The sequence below is a fragment of the Balaenoptera musculus genome, chromosome X (genome assembly GCF_009873245.2).
Source record: "Balaenoptera musculus isolate JJ_BM4_2016_0621 chromosome X, mBalMus1.pri.v3, whole genome shotgun sequence".
In the NCBI taxonomy this organism is placed as follows: Eukaryota; Metazoa; Chordata; class Mammalia; order Artiodactyla; family Balaenopteridae; genus Balaenoptera; species Balaenoptera musculus.
In genome coordinates this window covers 56,779,714-56,794,091 of record NC_045806.1, presented here as the reverse complement: position 1 = coordinate 56,794,091, position 14,378 = coordinate 56,779,714, and the positions used below count along the sequence as shown (strand labels likewise).

General features: G+C 54.0%; 1 protein-coding gene across 9 annotated transcripts in view; it reads right to left on the bottom strand.

Annotated features, from left to right (window-relative positions):
- Window positions 1-14,378, bottom strand: part of DLG3 (discs large MAGUK scaffold protein 3) — a 63,049-nt gene that overhangs the window by 40,786 nt on the left and 7,885 nt on the right. For 4 of the 9 annotated variants that reach the window (XM_036839582.1, XM_036839579.1, XM_036839580.1 and 1 more), the window contains 8 exons: window positions 11,040-11,090; window positions 10,494-10,618; window positions 10,115-10,284; window positions 9,682-9,818; window positions 9,189-9,333; window positions 8,415-8,574; window positions 6,588-6,744; window positions 6,075-6,177 (listed from right to left, as the gene is read on the bottom strand). In XM_036839582.1, coding sequence (XP_036695477.1) covers window positions 6,075-6,177; window positions 6,588-6,744; window positions 8,415-8,574; window positions 9,189-9,333; window positions 9,682-9,818; window positions 10,115-10,284; window positions 10,494-10,618; window positions 11,040-11,090 — 1,048 coding nt within the window. Of the gene's footprint in view, window positions 1-5,088; window positions 5,205-6,074; window positions 6,178-6,587; window positions 6,745-7,647; window positions 7,803-8,414; window positions 8,575-9,188; window positions 9,334-9,681; window positions 9,819-10,114; window positions 10,285-10,493; window positions 10,619-11,039; window positions 11,091-11,351; window positions 11,406-14,378 lie in introns of those variants that run through there. The other 5 variants (XM_036839587.1, XM_036839588.1, XM_036839583.1 and 2 more) reach the window with 4 other exon arrangements.

The window sequence follows — 14,378 nt, the reverse complement described above, 5'->3', positions numbered from 1 at the left end:
TGCTGGTGGGAATGTGAAATGGTGCAGCCACTATGGAAAACAGCCTGGCCATTCCTCGAAAGGTTAAATATAGAGTTGCCATATGAGCCAGTAGGTATATATAACCAAGAGAAATAAAAACACATGCCCATGCAGGAAACTGCATACAGATGTTCAAAGATAGTATTCATAATAGCCAAAAGAGTGGAAATAACCCAAATGCCCATCAACTCATGAATGGATAAACAAATTGTGATATATTCATATAATAGAATAGTATTCAGTCCTGAAAAGAAATAAAGTACTGATACATGCTACAACACAGATGAACCTTGAAAACACTATGTCAAGTGAGAGTAGCCAGTCATAAAAGACCATATATGAATCCATTTACACAAAATGTCCAGAACAGGCAAATCCATAGAAGCAGGAAGTAGATTAGTAGCACTGAGGGGGATGGGGAGGTTGGTGGGGCAGTGGGGTGGGGAGGGGGCTGGGGGGACCGCTAAAGGATTCAGTTTCTTTTTGAGGTGGTGAAATGTTCTAAAATTGACTGCTGTGATGGTTGCACAACTCTGTGAATTTTACACCATTGAATTACACCCTTAAATGAGTGAATTGTAAGTTCATAAAAAAATGAATGACAAATACAACTCTATTTCACTTGAAGAAATGGGAAATTCCTCTTTACTGCATTAGTATTCTTAGGCCTGCACACATTTGCTGTTAAGTCAAGCCAACCAATTCCCAACTTTTGGCTCCTCCTGAGGTTCCCCCCACAATATCATTCTATGGTAGTCTTCCCAAGTCCACGTTCCTTTTGCAGGAGAGGGGGGGGTCTCCTTCAGGCTTCCAGCAGTCCCTCTACCCCCAGGTTACCTCCTCCTTTGGTACAGGAGTTTGTGGTCATCAAGACTTAAAAAGCTGACATTTGGGGCCTTACCTGCTGGCGCAGTGGTTAAGAATCCGCCTGCCAATGCAGGGGACACAGGTTCAATCCCTGGTCCAGGAAGACCCCACGTGCCACGGAGCAACTAAGCCTGTGCTCCTCAACGAGAGACGCCACCGCAATGAGAAGCCCGTGCACCGCAACGAAGAGTAGCCCCCGCTCGCCGCAACTAGAGAAAGCCTGCACACAGCAACGAAGACCCGACGTGGCCAAAAATAAATAAATTTATTAAAAAAAAAAAGATGACATTTGGGAGTTGGCTTTAGTCCATTTTTTAACAGCTTCTGGCACCTGAAGAGTCTCAGAGCAGTATCTTCTGGGTAGAGAGAGGGGGCTCACAGCTTCTCTGCTGTGGAGAGAGGTTGTTGTGGTCTCTTGGCAAAAGCCCTGGACACGAAGTTCTCAGGAAATCTGACTTCAAATTGTGATTCTGCCCCTTACTGGCTGTGGGACCTTGAGCAAGTCACTCAACCTCTCTGATCCTCACTTTCCTCATCTGTAAAATAGGGATAATACCACCTATCCCACAGGGATATCCTGAAGATTAATGCTTACAAAAGCCATCTAGAACATAGACATACTCAATAATTCAACAAAACATGTGCCAGGCTCTGGACTAGGTGCCGGGGCACAAAGAAAAATACAATAGTAGCTGCCTTCAAATTGTTCAGTGTAGAAATGCTGTTAACAGGAATTCATTTTCTTCCCTCCCTACATTAGCCTTCTTTTAGGATGGCAACAGGAGTTTCAGAACTTTGATTCTTTGCCTTGATAAACTTTCACCTCTGTGCTCTCAAAAGAGATCATGCTGATGGGGTGGCAGCTATGTTTACATCCCTCACTCTCAAACAGGGGAGATGGGGTGGTAAACTTAAATGTTATGGGGAAAATATCCCTTTTATGCTTTCAAGTTATTACCAACACTGATCCTTACACTCTTCCAGGCCTTACCTGAAGGTGTTTCCATGGTGAAAAGTGTGCTTCTTCAGCACTTTAAAGTAAGTATGGAAAACCCTAGTTCTTTCTCATTCCCTGTACCCCCAGCCTGTCTGGATTTATATTCCAGTTGAAAAGACTAGTCACAAAGGATCAGTTCCCAGTTTAGCTACCTTAGTGACCAATTTCTGGCTCACCTCCTGATTTGGGGTTCAGAATCTATGCTAAAAACAAAAGGACTTTCCAGAAAAATACTAGCTGAGTTTATAAACAGAGGCTGACACAAAGCAACTAGGGAGGAAAATGTAGGAGATAGTTTCTAAATCAAAATGTTATAACATGAAAACCATCCTTCCCTTGGTGGAGCAATTCCACAAGTCACAGAAAAATATTTTTCATTTTAGAATAGATTGGAGGAGAGCCTCTGCCAAGAGCCAGTTGTTTAAATTTTCAATTTGAATTTTAAGCAGGATTATACATGCCCAAGAACATCATGCTATTTTTAGCTAAATAGGTAGGATTGCTGTGTCCACAACTGTTTGGAGCAATCAGGAGTGAAACTATTAAACAGCATCTCTCACTGTAGTACCTTATCATTTGGCACTTCTATATCTATTTTAATATTTTCCAAAGCTTCATCATACAAATATTTGTAAAGCACCCATGCTTAGGCACAATACAAAGTTTAAATAGATAGACAAGGTTCCTATCTTCATTATGGTTCAACCTATTAAGCAACCAGATATATGAAAGAATCTCACAATTAGAGCAAAGTCAGAGCTGCCATCCAGCCCCTAAGTGCCCAGATGAGATACTTCAGGAAGCCACTGTCCTACACCTATCACCCTTCCAATGCTTGCACCATCTCTATGTATTCAAAAGAGAGGGGTAATGAAAATGTTCTAAAATCGACCGTGAGGATGAATGCACAATTCTGTGAATACACTAAAAGCCACTGAATTGTACACCTAAATGGATGCATTGTATGGTGTATGAATCATATCTCAATTAAGCTGTTAAAAAAAAAGGAGAAAAATTGTTCTTACTCTGATTGTTCTAATTAGTGAAAGCTATTTTTTTTAAGCTCTCGTACTAAAGAATACCTAGCTAAAGGCTGCACTGGTTTGGCAATGGTGCCTCAAGGGCCACCATGGAGACCACTCTAATCTTTCCCTCACCCCCTCTTCCATTATTTTCCCAGTTCCCTTCCTCTGCTCCAACTAGGTCTTAGGTTTCTCAGGTATTCCCAAGCACGATTTGTCCCAGCTGGTGGACTTCAGGATTAAACTGATTGCTGACCCTCAGCAACTTTCCCTTCATGACCTTAGGCAAGTCATGTCCCTGCTCTCCTGTCGCTGTTCTGGTTTGCACAATGAGGGACTGGACTACGTGATCCTTTCCAGCTCCCACATTCCATGTGAAAAAAATACAAATGATGAACACTTACTTGGCCAATAACATACAAAGTCTCTGCCATTTTAGCCAACAAACATATATTTGGATTATTCATTTTGTAAATGCCTATGTGATGCAATCCTCCAAAAAACAGTATTTAACATAATTATAAAACGATCAACATGGAGTCTTTATTCTTAAAAACTATCCCTTTATCAAAGAAAATTCAGAGCCCAACACGGAATGCTTGATAGTCTCTCCGGACCTGTTTCCAAGGGTCCATTTTTGAATGGAAAAAAAAAAAGCTTTTGCATGTTGGGGCCCTGTTGGATTTTCCAAACCAAAGGAAGAAATGAGATTGGGGTGGCAGAGCCTTAACAACAGTAGTTCAACTAAATCCTAAGAGAAGAAAGGCTTTGTTTGGCAAATGGTAGAGAAACCTAGCATAAGACAGCACCTCGACAGACATCAAAAATGCTCAGAAATATGCCCAGAGGGCAATGAACACTGAAGGAATCCCTTTAGCCAGGACAACTTGCAGCTTTTTATGCAAATCAATTACATTCTCCTAAGAAAACTCGGAGAAACATGTAGTCACCAGTTTCCAACATACTACCACCAGACAAATTCACAGTATTGTTTCCATGTGCCCAGCATCAGTGAGCAAAACCGAAAGAAACACATCAATTTCTCCTACACACACACACACAAATATGCAAGAGAAACCATTTTCTTTGCAGAACCTACGTTGCCTAAGTTGTGGGCATGAAATGGATAAATATTGGTTGCTAATAAAAATCAGATGGTGAGCTCTACACTGAGAAGCAAACAGCACGCGCAGGCATCATAAAAACAATAACCCTAATGTGTGTTTCTTGTCATTAAGCTGGACACCCAACATGGAAAGAAATGACTCAAAGTGTCCATTTGCATCCCTCTTTCCCACTACCTCAGACCAACAAGCTCTCCTGTTAGTCACCTCCCTACACTTGTCCCCATCAAAAGAGCCTAGTGCAGAAGGCTGCAGGCCCCTCTCTTGTTGGCCTTCAGGCTCCTGGCTTGAGGCGCTGAACAAGGGGTAGGGAGGGGGGCGGCGGAAAGGACAAAGGTAGGCGCTTTCGATCCCTCACGGCTTTGCAGCAGGGCTGCCAGCCTCTCCCCATTCTCATCACGGAACAGAGCACCTGCCCAGGAGAGGGCCCTTCCTCCACCTTAGTAACCGGCCCTGGGGCCTAGGTGTCCCAGGAGCCCAGGCGCTGCAGCCCTAAGGGACAAAGGCCGGCCTTACAAAGAGGAGGGGGAGGCGAAAGGGGTCGGCGACAGTCGCAAACGCTGGCAAACAAAAGCGGGCGTGGGGGGGCCCGAGAACACCAAGCCCACCTCGGGGGTTCCCAGAGGTCGCCAGGTTGGGGTGGGGGGGAAAGGAGGCGTAGTAACGGATGTGGGGGAGGGGAAGACGGAGAAAATTCCTCTGAGGACCGAGATTAGGGAGCTGCTGGGGGCGCAGCCGCCGGCAGGAAGGAGACTGGGGGGCGGACAGAGGTTCCAGGCGAGAAGGGGCAGAGTTCGTGGGTGGGGAGAAGTGATGGCCAAGAGGTGGAGGCCGGCCGGGGCTCAGCCGCGCGCGTTGCTCTGCGGGGCCGCGAGGGGCCCTCGGGAGGGGCTCCAAAGCCGCGCGCCGCGCGGGGCTGGGGACACGCGGCCCAGGGATTCCGGGGAGAGCTCAGAGTTGGGGGCGCAGTGTGGGAAAAGAGAGAGTCTGAGAACAGAACCGTAGAGAGGCTAGGGGGGACTGTGAGGGGGCCTGACCCCCGTCCGCCCCACCTCACCTGGCGCCGGGTCGGAGTCCAGGTCTAGTGCTGAGAAAGCGCCAGCTCCGGCCGGCCCCTCTGTCCCGCGCGGGAGACCACGGACACAAAGCGGGGCACGCGGGAGGAGGGGGGGAGGAGGGGGAGGAGGAGGAGGAGGAGGGGGGAGGGGAGGGAGGAGGAGGAGACGCCTGAGGCGCCCGAGGCGGGGAGGGGGGGGAAGGAGGGGGGCCCGCCGCCCTCCGCCTGGGTCAGGGGGCGGGGCGTGAGGCTGGAGGCCGCGCTCGGCCGGCCAATGGCCACCCCGCCGGCCGGCTGGCTCAGGCGCGCTATCCCGCAGCTCACCTCGGCACCTGGGCCTTGGCTGGCCCCAGCCAATCAAACGCTTTCGTTTGCATAACCGGCCCCGCCCACTCGCCCAAGCCGGGGGACTGCTCCCGCAGAACACAAAGAAGGCCCCCAGCAGGGAAAGGGGGTCCACTTACGATTCCCTACCTGGAGAGCCTAGCATCACCTTTTCAGCGCGTTTATGGCTGTTTCACGGTCACCCTGATGAGGGGAGAAGTGGGGGTCATAGAGGTTTGGCCCAAGCACTCAAGAGGTCGGTACTCTTCTCCCTCAAGTCCTTCTAACCGAGAAGTACACTCCTGTTCCAGGGAACACAGTTATGATCTTCGCCTCTTGAGCCCTCCGCCTCTGCCTCCCTCCCCCTCCCCTTTTTCCAGTCGCCCCAATCTCTGCGCTTCCTCCCGTAAACTGCTGCCCACTACTGGCCTTCAGCTGCATTGCAGCCCTATTCACCAGGCTCTGAGCACAGCCTTGATTGATGCTCCCAAGCTGTCCAAACCTACCCCAGACCAGAAGGAAAACGAGAGAGGAGGAGGTTACTGTACCAGTGTAAGAAGGGACCTAGTCAAGTGGCTTTGTTACCTATGATGGCAAAAAGCCAGCAGTTAGTAATAAGTCTAATCTCCCCAAATCATCTTGTTCCACCTTCCTTCTCCTACCTTCAGGTCTGTACTGGGCCACAATAGTGACTGACTGGCCAGCCCGTTTCAGAGCAGCTGCAGCCTGCTCATGAGTTGCATTCCTCAGGTTCACGCCATTCACCTGTCCAAAGAGAGGAGTTATGAGCCACCCCAAAAGCAAGAAAGGAGTCCTCTGTTGTAGCAGTTAGGAGAGGGAGATGGGTAGCCCATCCCTAAGCCTACTTGGATGCCTTTCTCAATATCCCATCCTTGCCCCTAGGACAAGACCTAAAGGATACACCTCTAGCGTAATAATATCTTTGTGGGGGTCAAATGCCAGCCAGGGTTAAGATCCAAGAGATACTCACTTCCTCCTTAAGTATAAGTCTGGTCCCTGTCCCTCACTAAGGACATCTATAAAGAGAATATGTTTTCTCCAGCTCTTAGCCTTCCCCCACTTCAAGAAGCATTCCTTGGAGACAGCGAGGTCTTCCCTCCTCCCTTTCAGACTGGCATAGCTCCCATCCTCCCACCTTGCCTTTGTCTCCTCACCGATAAGATCCGGTCTCCTCTGCGCAGCTCCCCACTCAGGTCAGCTGGGCCTCCTGCCAGGATGAAGGAGACGAAAATGCCTTCTCCATCCTCTCCTCCCACGATGTTGAAGCCCAGGCCTGTGGAGCCCTTGTGCAGGATGATCTTGCGGGGCTCTCTGGTGGGAAAGGAGTGGAAGGGTCAGGACAAAGTAGGTATAAACTGTTGTCCCTGTGAAGGCCAGCCTGGAACAAGGCCCATATGGCTGTAGAAGGACTTAGGTCCCTAGGTATGATACTCTGTTGCTCCCTTTCTCTCCTGAAACCTGCTTGGCTGCTGTTTGCTGCCAGGTGCCAAGTTTCAGTTGTTCTTCCTCCCTTCTTCCTGAGGGCTTGGAGTCAACTTCCCAGTGGACAGTCCCCGACTCTCTCTGGTCAACAAACCCCTACCCTGGGCTCTAGAGACCATATCTCAGAGCCCACTCACTGGTCCTCTTCCTCCCCAGATTCTCCCATCCTACCAACTGGTGTGATTTGAACCCTGGGCCACAAGAAGGGGAATCAGTTAGGGGCTGTGGGATGGCCCTGGGGTTGATTGCACTCACCACCCACAAACTGTGCATACTTACTTTATACATGCTTCTCCGCAGTCTCAAAAATCCACCGACCAACTATGACCCCTCCTACTTTCCCCAACAACAGATTTAGTCAACAGCTAGCACTATGTACCCTTGCTGGGTGATGTGGGAGATAGAGATAAAGAAATCCCAGGTCCCCAGAAGAAGCTTAGGAGCCTAACTGAAGAGAGGAGACAAACACATGAAAACTCCAACTCCAGCTAACCATGTCTAAGGAATCCCTCTGTAAATGGTCACAGTGTCATCAAGTGAGAGCAGCTGCGGCTCCTGTATATCCATACAACCTGACTCAGCACACTTGCCCAGCCCACTGCCTTCACTTTAAGCATCTTTCACCCGAGGAGCCCCAGGTCCGAGGCTCTTCCCTTCTTGCTCCCAGTCTCAGGTGCAAGGCTCCTTCCCTGAGACCCGGATGCTCTTGCTAAAGCCCTCCTCTCCTCCTACCTGGCATCCCCTCCAGGCCGCAGGGAGCGGAGCGGCCAGGCCCACCTCTGCGAAGCCCTCCTCCGCGAAGCCCTCCTCCAGGCCGAGGCCGAGGCCGAAGCCGAGCCCAAGCCCAGGGGCAAGCCGGAGCCTGAGAACTTGCGTGCCCTCTCCATGGCTCCTCCAGCTCTCCCCCCTCCTCCAACTCCGTCCGCCTACCCTTCCGGCTCTACTGCAGCCAGCCCAGCAGCCTCCCAGGCCCCACCCTGCAGCAAACCTGTCCCCCGGAACCCCTGCCGGCCCAACCAGTTCCGCGGCGGCAGCAGCCGCCAGAGTGGGGCGGGGCCGTTCCCTGCGTGCGAGGCCACCTGGCCCGCCAGCCTCCCAGCATCCCAGACCAACCCCACCGGCTGAACTGCTCTCTTCTCTAACGTGGAATGGTTGCGGCAGAGGGGGCTGCAACTGTCTCGGGGCAGGAAATCCGGCAGCCTCCACCTCCTCAGCCCCCTAAACACTCCATCCTACCCTTTCTCTGCACTTTCGAATGGGGGCCACACACTTGGCACTCCCCCTGATGGTAGAACTTGTCCCTGCAGCCACCTCTGTCCCTCCTTAGGGCCCCAAGGGCTTGAGAGGGGGCCTCAGACCCCAAAGACAGGAGCGATGAGGGCTTTATCCTCTTCTTTGCCATACTACAAGGAGGCCTGTGGCCAGCCAGAAGCGATTCCTCTCCGCCCCATCCCTAGGTAGGATGCGGAGGGGCGGGGCGGGGGGGGGGCGGGTCTTACCTGGTGAAGTCCTCCTCAGCCAGCATGTGCCTGGGGATAGGAGAGTAGCGGGCGGGGGGAACCTGAGGAGGAGCAGGGTAGCTGACCTTGCTCTCCACAGCCCCGAGATAACCCAGGCTGGAGTTATGGCTTATGTGGTTGTCAGCCAAGGCAGTAAATGCTGGAATCGAGAAAGGGAGAGAAAAGTTCCGAGACCACTCCCCAGTGGTACCCTACTCCACCCGCCACCAAGGGCTGACCACCACCCCCCCAACCTCAGATGCAAAGAGACCAGACCGAGGGATGCAGATTCCTCAGGCGTCTCCTCCCCACTCCACCCCCTAGGGTTCCTCCTCCACAGTCCCTTTCTGAATCCTGAGCTCACTCCTGTGAGTCTTAGAAAGAGCTAAAGTCAAGGCAATCTACAAAGAAAGGCATGACTAGAGGTGTGACTAATAATAATCCCTCACATCTCTATAGCCTGATACAGTTTTCCAAGGGCTTTCTCGTCCGTGATCTCATTTGATCCTTGCAGCAGTCCTATGAGGAGGGCAGCACATATATCATTAGCTCCATTTTGCCAAAGAGGAAACTAAAGACAGGTGAAAGGAACTTGTCCAAGGGCACCCAGGTATAAGGGACAGGGCTGGGATTTGGACTCAGCTTTCCTGAGCACCACTCTTATTCTCTCTCTCTCTCTCCTTCTCTCTCTCTTAACAAGGAGCATAAACTTCTTCCCCTCCAGAAACCAGGGGGCAGGGCTTCAGGACAGGGACAGGGCAGGTTGGTACGTACTGCTGGCATAGTCGGGGGGTGCATACATGTCGTTGAGGTGGAGGCTGCCTGGCTTGGCCACCTTCAGATAGACCATATCAGATGTGTTCTTCAGCGAGGCCACAGCTTCCTCATGCCTCACATCCTGCAGATTGGTGTTGTTCACCTAGGAGAGGAGAGGCCTTAGGGCTAGCACCGGGGAGAAGAAGGGAGGGCCTCCCCAGGGAGCCCTGAGGGGTGCCCTTTCAGTGAAATTCAACAGTGCTCTATCTAACAGAGGTCCAAATACAGTGCTGTGAGGGGCAGAGAAGCAGGGGGTAGGGGTGGACAGGTGAGGGAGTTCCAGCCATGAAGAGGACTAGGGCCTTGCTATCTGGGGACACACAACTCAGATGATGCTCTTGAAATTTCCCATGATGCCTAGTCCCTGAGTGAGGTTCAGGTGGAGGGAGAGGCTACTAGAGCTCCACCTCCCCACCCCACCATTTGGGCATCCCCGGGAAGGCTGTCTCACCGCCAGCAGCCGATCCCCGATCTGTAGGCGTCCATCCTTCTGAGCAGCGCCCCCCTCAATGATCTTGGTGATGTAGATGCTGTTGTCTCCTGGGATGTGCTGGTTGCCAATCCCCCCAGCAATGCTGAAACCCAGGCCTGGGCGGGAGCCAGCAGGGAGTGGGAGAGGGACACAAGGAGAAGTTAGAGCACGCAGTCAATCCCAACCCCAATCCCCCACACCCAGCCAAGCCACCAGCCCCATAGGAGCTCCCCCCAGGGATCCCAAACACCAGGCTGCCATCCCGAGGTCAGTACAGGTGAGATGTGAGATCAAGAAAGAACGCTGTGAGCTGCACCAGGGAGTCAGGAAGGAAGTGAGGGTATTCCCTTCCAATTCCTACAGGGCCAACCAGGGGCCTCTGGCCAGAGCACGAGAACCCAGAGGGCCGCACCTTTGGGCCCTTTGAGCAGGTTGACCTCCATGATGGTCTCTGGTGGGGGCTGTCGCCTCCGTACCACCAACCGCACCACAGGGCCGGCCTCCTTCAGCGCCTCCACCGCCCGGCTGTGCACCACCTCTGACACATCCACCTCATTCACCCGCAGCACACAGTCATTCACCCTGTGGGGGAAGCCCAAGAGGCATGACACCCTGCCACCACCCCTCCACCCCCTCCCACCTCCTCCTCTCCCTCTCCCCTCCCCTCCCCCTCCCTTCTCTCCCCCTCCCCGTCTCAGATCTAATGGAAGGGTCATTCTGCCAGGCGGCCCTCCTCCCCTCACCTCCATCCTGCCCCTGCCGTCCCCAGCCCTGCTTCCAGGCCGCCTCACCCCAGCCTCCCGTCCATGGCAGCTGCTCCACCAGGGATAATCTTGGTAATAAAGATGCCAGGGTCATCGGGGACATGGGGGTTGTCGATGCCACCAGCAATGCTGAAGCCCAGGCCAGAATTGCCCTGCAGAAGGAAGTGGAGGGGCACAGTTTGCTCATGCAGAAGGCATGGGGGAGGGTTTCCGGGGCCCCATCTACCCCTGCCCCCCCCAGAGCAGCTTCTCCAGGCCTCAGAAGGGGCCACGGCAGGCTGGGGCACATTCGTCACGAATCTGGCAGATTCCCAGCCTGTGATGACCATTCTGGCGTGGAGGCCTCAGCGAAGCCATCCCCTCCCCAATTCCCCAGGCCTCAGCGAGCAAGGTCAATTAATATTTGTTAGTCAGTTGATTGATTGATGCAGTGATGCAGCCTCTGAGGGCCGCCGTTTCCCCATTCTCTCAATGCAGGTCCCCCATGAGTCTTGAGACCAAGGTTCAGGGCCCTCCCCTCTCCCCGTTCTAACCCTGCCCTCCCATTTCATCCTGCCCCACCTCCAGACTCACCCGCTCAAGGACTATCTCTTCATACTTGAACATGCCATCACTGCCATTCACCTAGGGGAAGACACAGGCAGGGCCCTAAGTGCATCCTGCGCCGCCCACCCCCCCGGCCCCCTGGTCAACCTGCTTGTCCCCCAACTCCCCACAGAGTAGGAGAGCCCAAATTGACCCTGAGACACCTGTTGGCCACAGATGGGACAGGCTGACCCTGAGGAGGCCCCCCTCCCCTTGCTTCCAGCCATATCAGGCCCAACCCAGCTGCTCATGTAGCCCAGATCAATTGTCTGGGACCGAGCCAGCCAGTGGTGCACTCACCAAGAGGATGGGCTCCAGGGCCTCGTGGTTCACTAGGAGGGGTGCAGGGCTGGCCTGAGGGGGATGGCAGAAATGGAACATGGCAGGCAAACCATGCCACACTCAGCATCGTGGGGGCACCCAGTGGCCTGGACAGGGACCTGCGCCCCTTCTGAACAACAGCTCTCCCTGACTTGGGATCACAGACTCCCACCACGTCAGAGCTGGAAGGACAGCAGACGCCATCTTGTCCAACCTCTCCCATGCGACAGATAGTGACACTGAGGCCCAGAGAGGACACAGGTTGTGCCTAAGGGCACACTGGGAGTTAGTGGCAGAGCAGGGGCTAGAACCTGGATCTCCACATGCTCTTTTGAGTAAAGCAAGCTGCCAAGGCCATTGATGTTCTGGCCACTCATCACCTTGCCCAGCAAAGCTCATGGGAAAAAGAAAAGTTACCCCCTTCAGAGTACCTCATGAACCCTCATTCTATCTCCTGTGTCCCCAAGAACCCAATTCCTCAAATGGGCAGAAGTCAATCCATTTTCTATCAAGGGGCTTTTGATCCCGAACCCTTTGTGTTTCCCAGCAGAAAGGGATCTGCTCGGGAGTCAGAGGCAAAGCCAGGGGTGGGACAGGAGCAGAGTGGACAAGATGCCCCATGAGGGAGAAGCTGATGACCCATGGACTGATTGGCAGCAGGGTCCACGGCCTTCAACATGCAGTAGCCACAGGAGGAGAAGCAAGGGAAAGGGATGGAAACACAGGGTTGGTCTGACCAACTCACAGAGATGGCCTCTCGGACAGGACTTACTTGTGGCCACTGTCAAGTGAAAATGTGATTCTGGACAGACAAGTGGCACCTGCTCGCTGGCTTTCACTCTTATCCCCAAGAACGGAGGAGCCCTCTTGCCTCTCTCCCCAGATAGACTGGTGCCCCTCCCCCATCTTTCTCTGGCTGTGTTGCCCCTTTCCTGACCCCTGGTCTCCTCATCTGAAGAGGGAAGCTGCAAACCCAGGGTGAGGGCTCCTCTGCATGCCCTGCTCTGCTTCCCCTCCCACCTACACCCCACACAGCTTTGGCTTCGAAAAGCAGAGAGGAGGAGAGGAGGAGAGGGCCGGCTAGTCACGCCTCCACCGTTTCTGAGCCGGGCCCCAGGACTTTTTGCCCTGCAGCCCTAGGAGTTGGTGGGAGGATTCTCCCTGCAGCCCTACTCCTGTCCCTGATCCCAGGAGGAAGAACCGATGGCTCTTAAGAGCCCGGAAACCAACACCACTGCCTGAAGTACCGTGCAACAGACACATAGGCAAAAGGATTTCCATGTAGCTCTTGTATGCATCTGGTACACCATGTGTGCCCACATGTGATAGCCATACTTCAAGTCCAGCTCTGGTGAGACCCAGCAGCTCCCAGCTTCCACTGGTCCACCCTCCAGCCTGCCACCACCCCCCTCAGGGAACCTGCTCCCAGGGCCAGGAGCCATCCAGGGATCAGCCCTGGCAAAGAAACCTTGACCAACTGGCCCAGCCTTGGGACTGGCACCTATCTACCAGTTGAGCAGGACAAGCACAAGAGAGTGTTTACAAGGGTAGGGCCCCAGGATGGAGGGGAATCCGCTGGAGAGGGCAAGGGGCCAAGGCAAGGGACACAGGAAACAGTCAGTGTGGACAGACAGAAGGCCAGAACCGAGGACTCCTCTCCCCAGGAAGTCCCCACCTTTGCTTCTGAGTGAGAGCACATCTGATCCCCAGAGGGGGACAGAGGTGGCCAGAACGGTCACCAGCTTGGGGCAGCCAGCACCTGCCGTCCGCAACAAAGCCGCCTCCTCCCCTCTCCCTACCCTGGGGGCTGCAGAGCCGAATAACCAGACAGGCCCTCCGCCATGCATGCCAGGGACCTGGCTCTGCCGGCCCAGCCTCCATTTTGCTGCTTCTCCCACAGATGCTCCTTCCATTTTCTAAGCTGGCAGTTTAGGCTGGGAGTGGAAGCCGGAGTTGTGCCCAGCACCCAGGGGTTCCCAAGCTGTGCCAAGTCAGGGCTGGGGGGCCAAGTTCTCCCACATCTTGCGGTACCCACGGGGAAGATGCCCCACCGGGGCCAGTCCCTGCACCAGAGCAGCTGCCCCTTGCCTGGCTCCAGGCATCATGCCTGTTCTGGAGCAAGGAAGCTGGCTTCAGTCCCCCCCCTCGCCCCCTGAGTACACATACACACTTCAGAGCTGCTTGGACAAAAGAGTCCATCCTTCTCAGCAGCCTCTCAGCCTTGCTTGGGACGTGTCTCTCGCCTCCTCCCCCTCCCCTCCCTTGCCTGTCAAGCGCCTCTCACCAGGGACACCACACGGGCGCGCGCGCGCGCACACACACACACACACACACACACACAGAGGCACACGCGTGCACACACTTGCAGCCACATGCTCACACACATATACATGTAGCCACACACACACAGGCAAACAGAGCCAAACCTGCAGCTTCATCTACAGAGACACCTCCACATTCAGAGAGACATCCCCACATGTCCATGTGCACATTCACACACAAAGGGACTAGGACGGAGAGGGACTCATGGCATCAAGGGATGAAGCTCAGCAAGCTGGGCACATGGGCTCCTCGACATAGATTCACAGGAGCTCCACTGCCTTCCTCCACACACCTCAACACACACACACACACACACACACACACACACACACACACATGTCCCCCCTACACAGAGCACCATGCCCCCTCCTCCCCTCCTGTGGAGACACACACCGCACACAGCCCCCGCAGAACCTCCCGCCCCCTGCCAGACACAGAGACACTGCTAAACCCCCCGCCCACGCTGAGGCGAACCCAATCCCCCCACACGGGAGAATGTGCCCCTCCGCCATGCCTTCGCCTCCTGACACACAGCTCCTCCCAATCCCCTCCAAATGGAGACCCCCAAACAGACACACTGGGAAGCACACATTTCCAACCGCCTCTCTTGGCCCAGCTGCAACGTTAGGGCTCAGGGTCTGCGGGCTGGGAGCCCCGGGAACCCGTGCTGCACCCCAGGCCTCC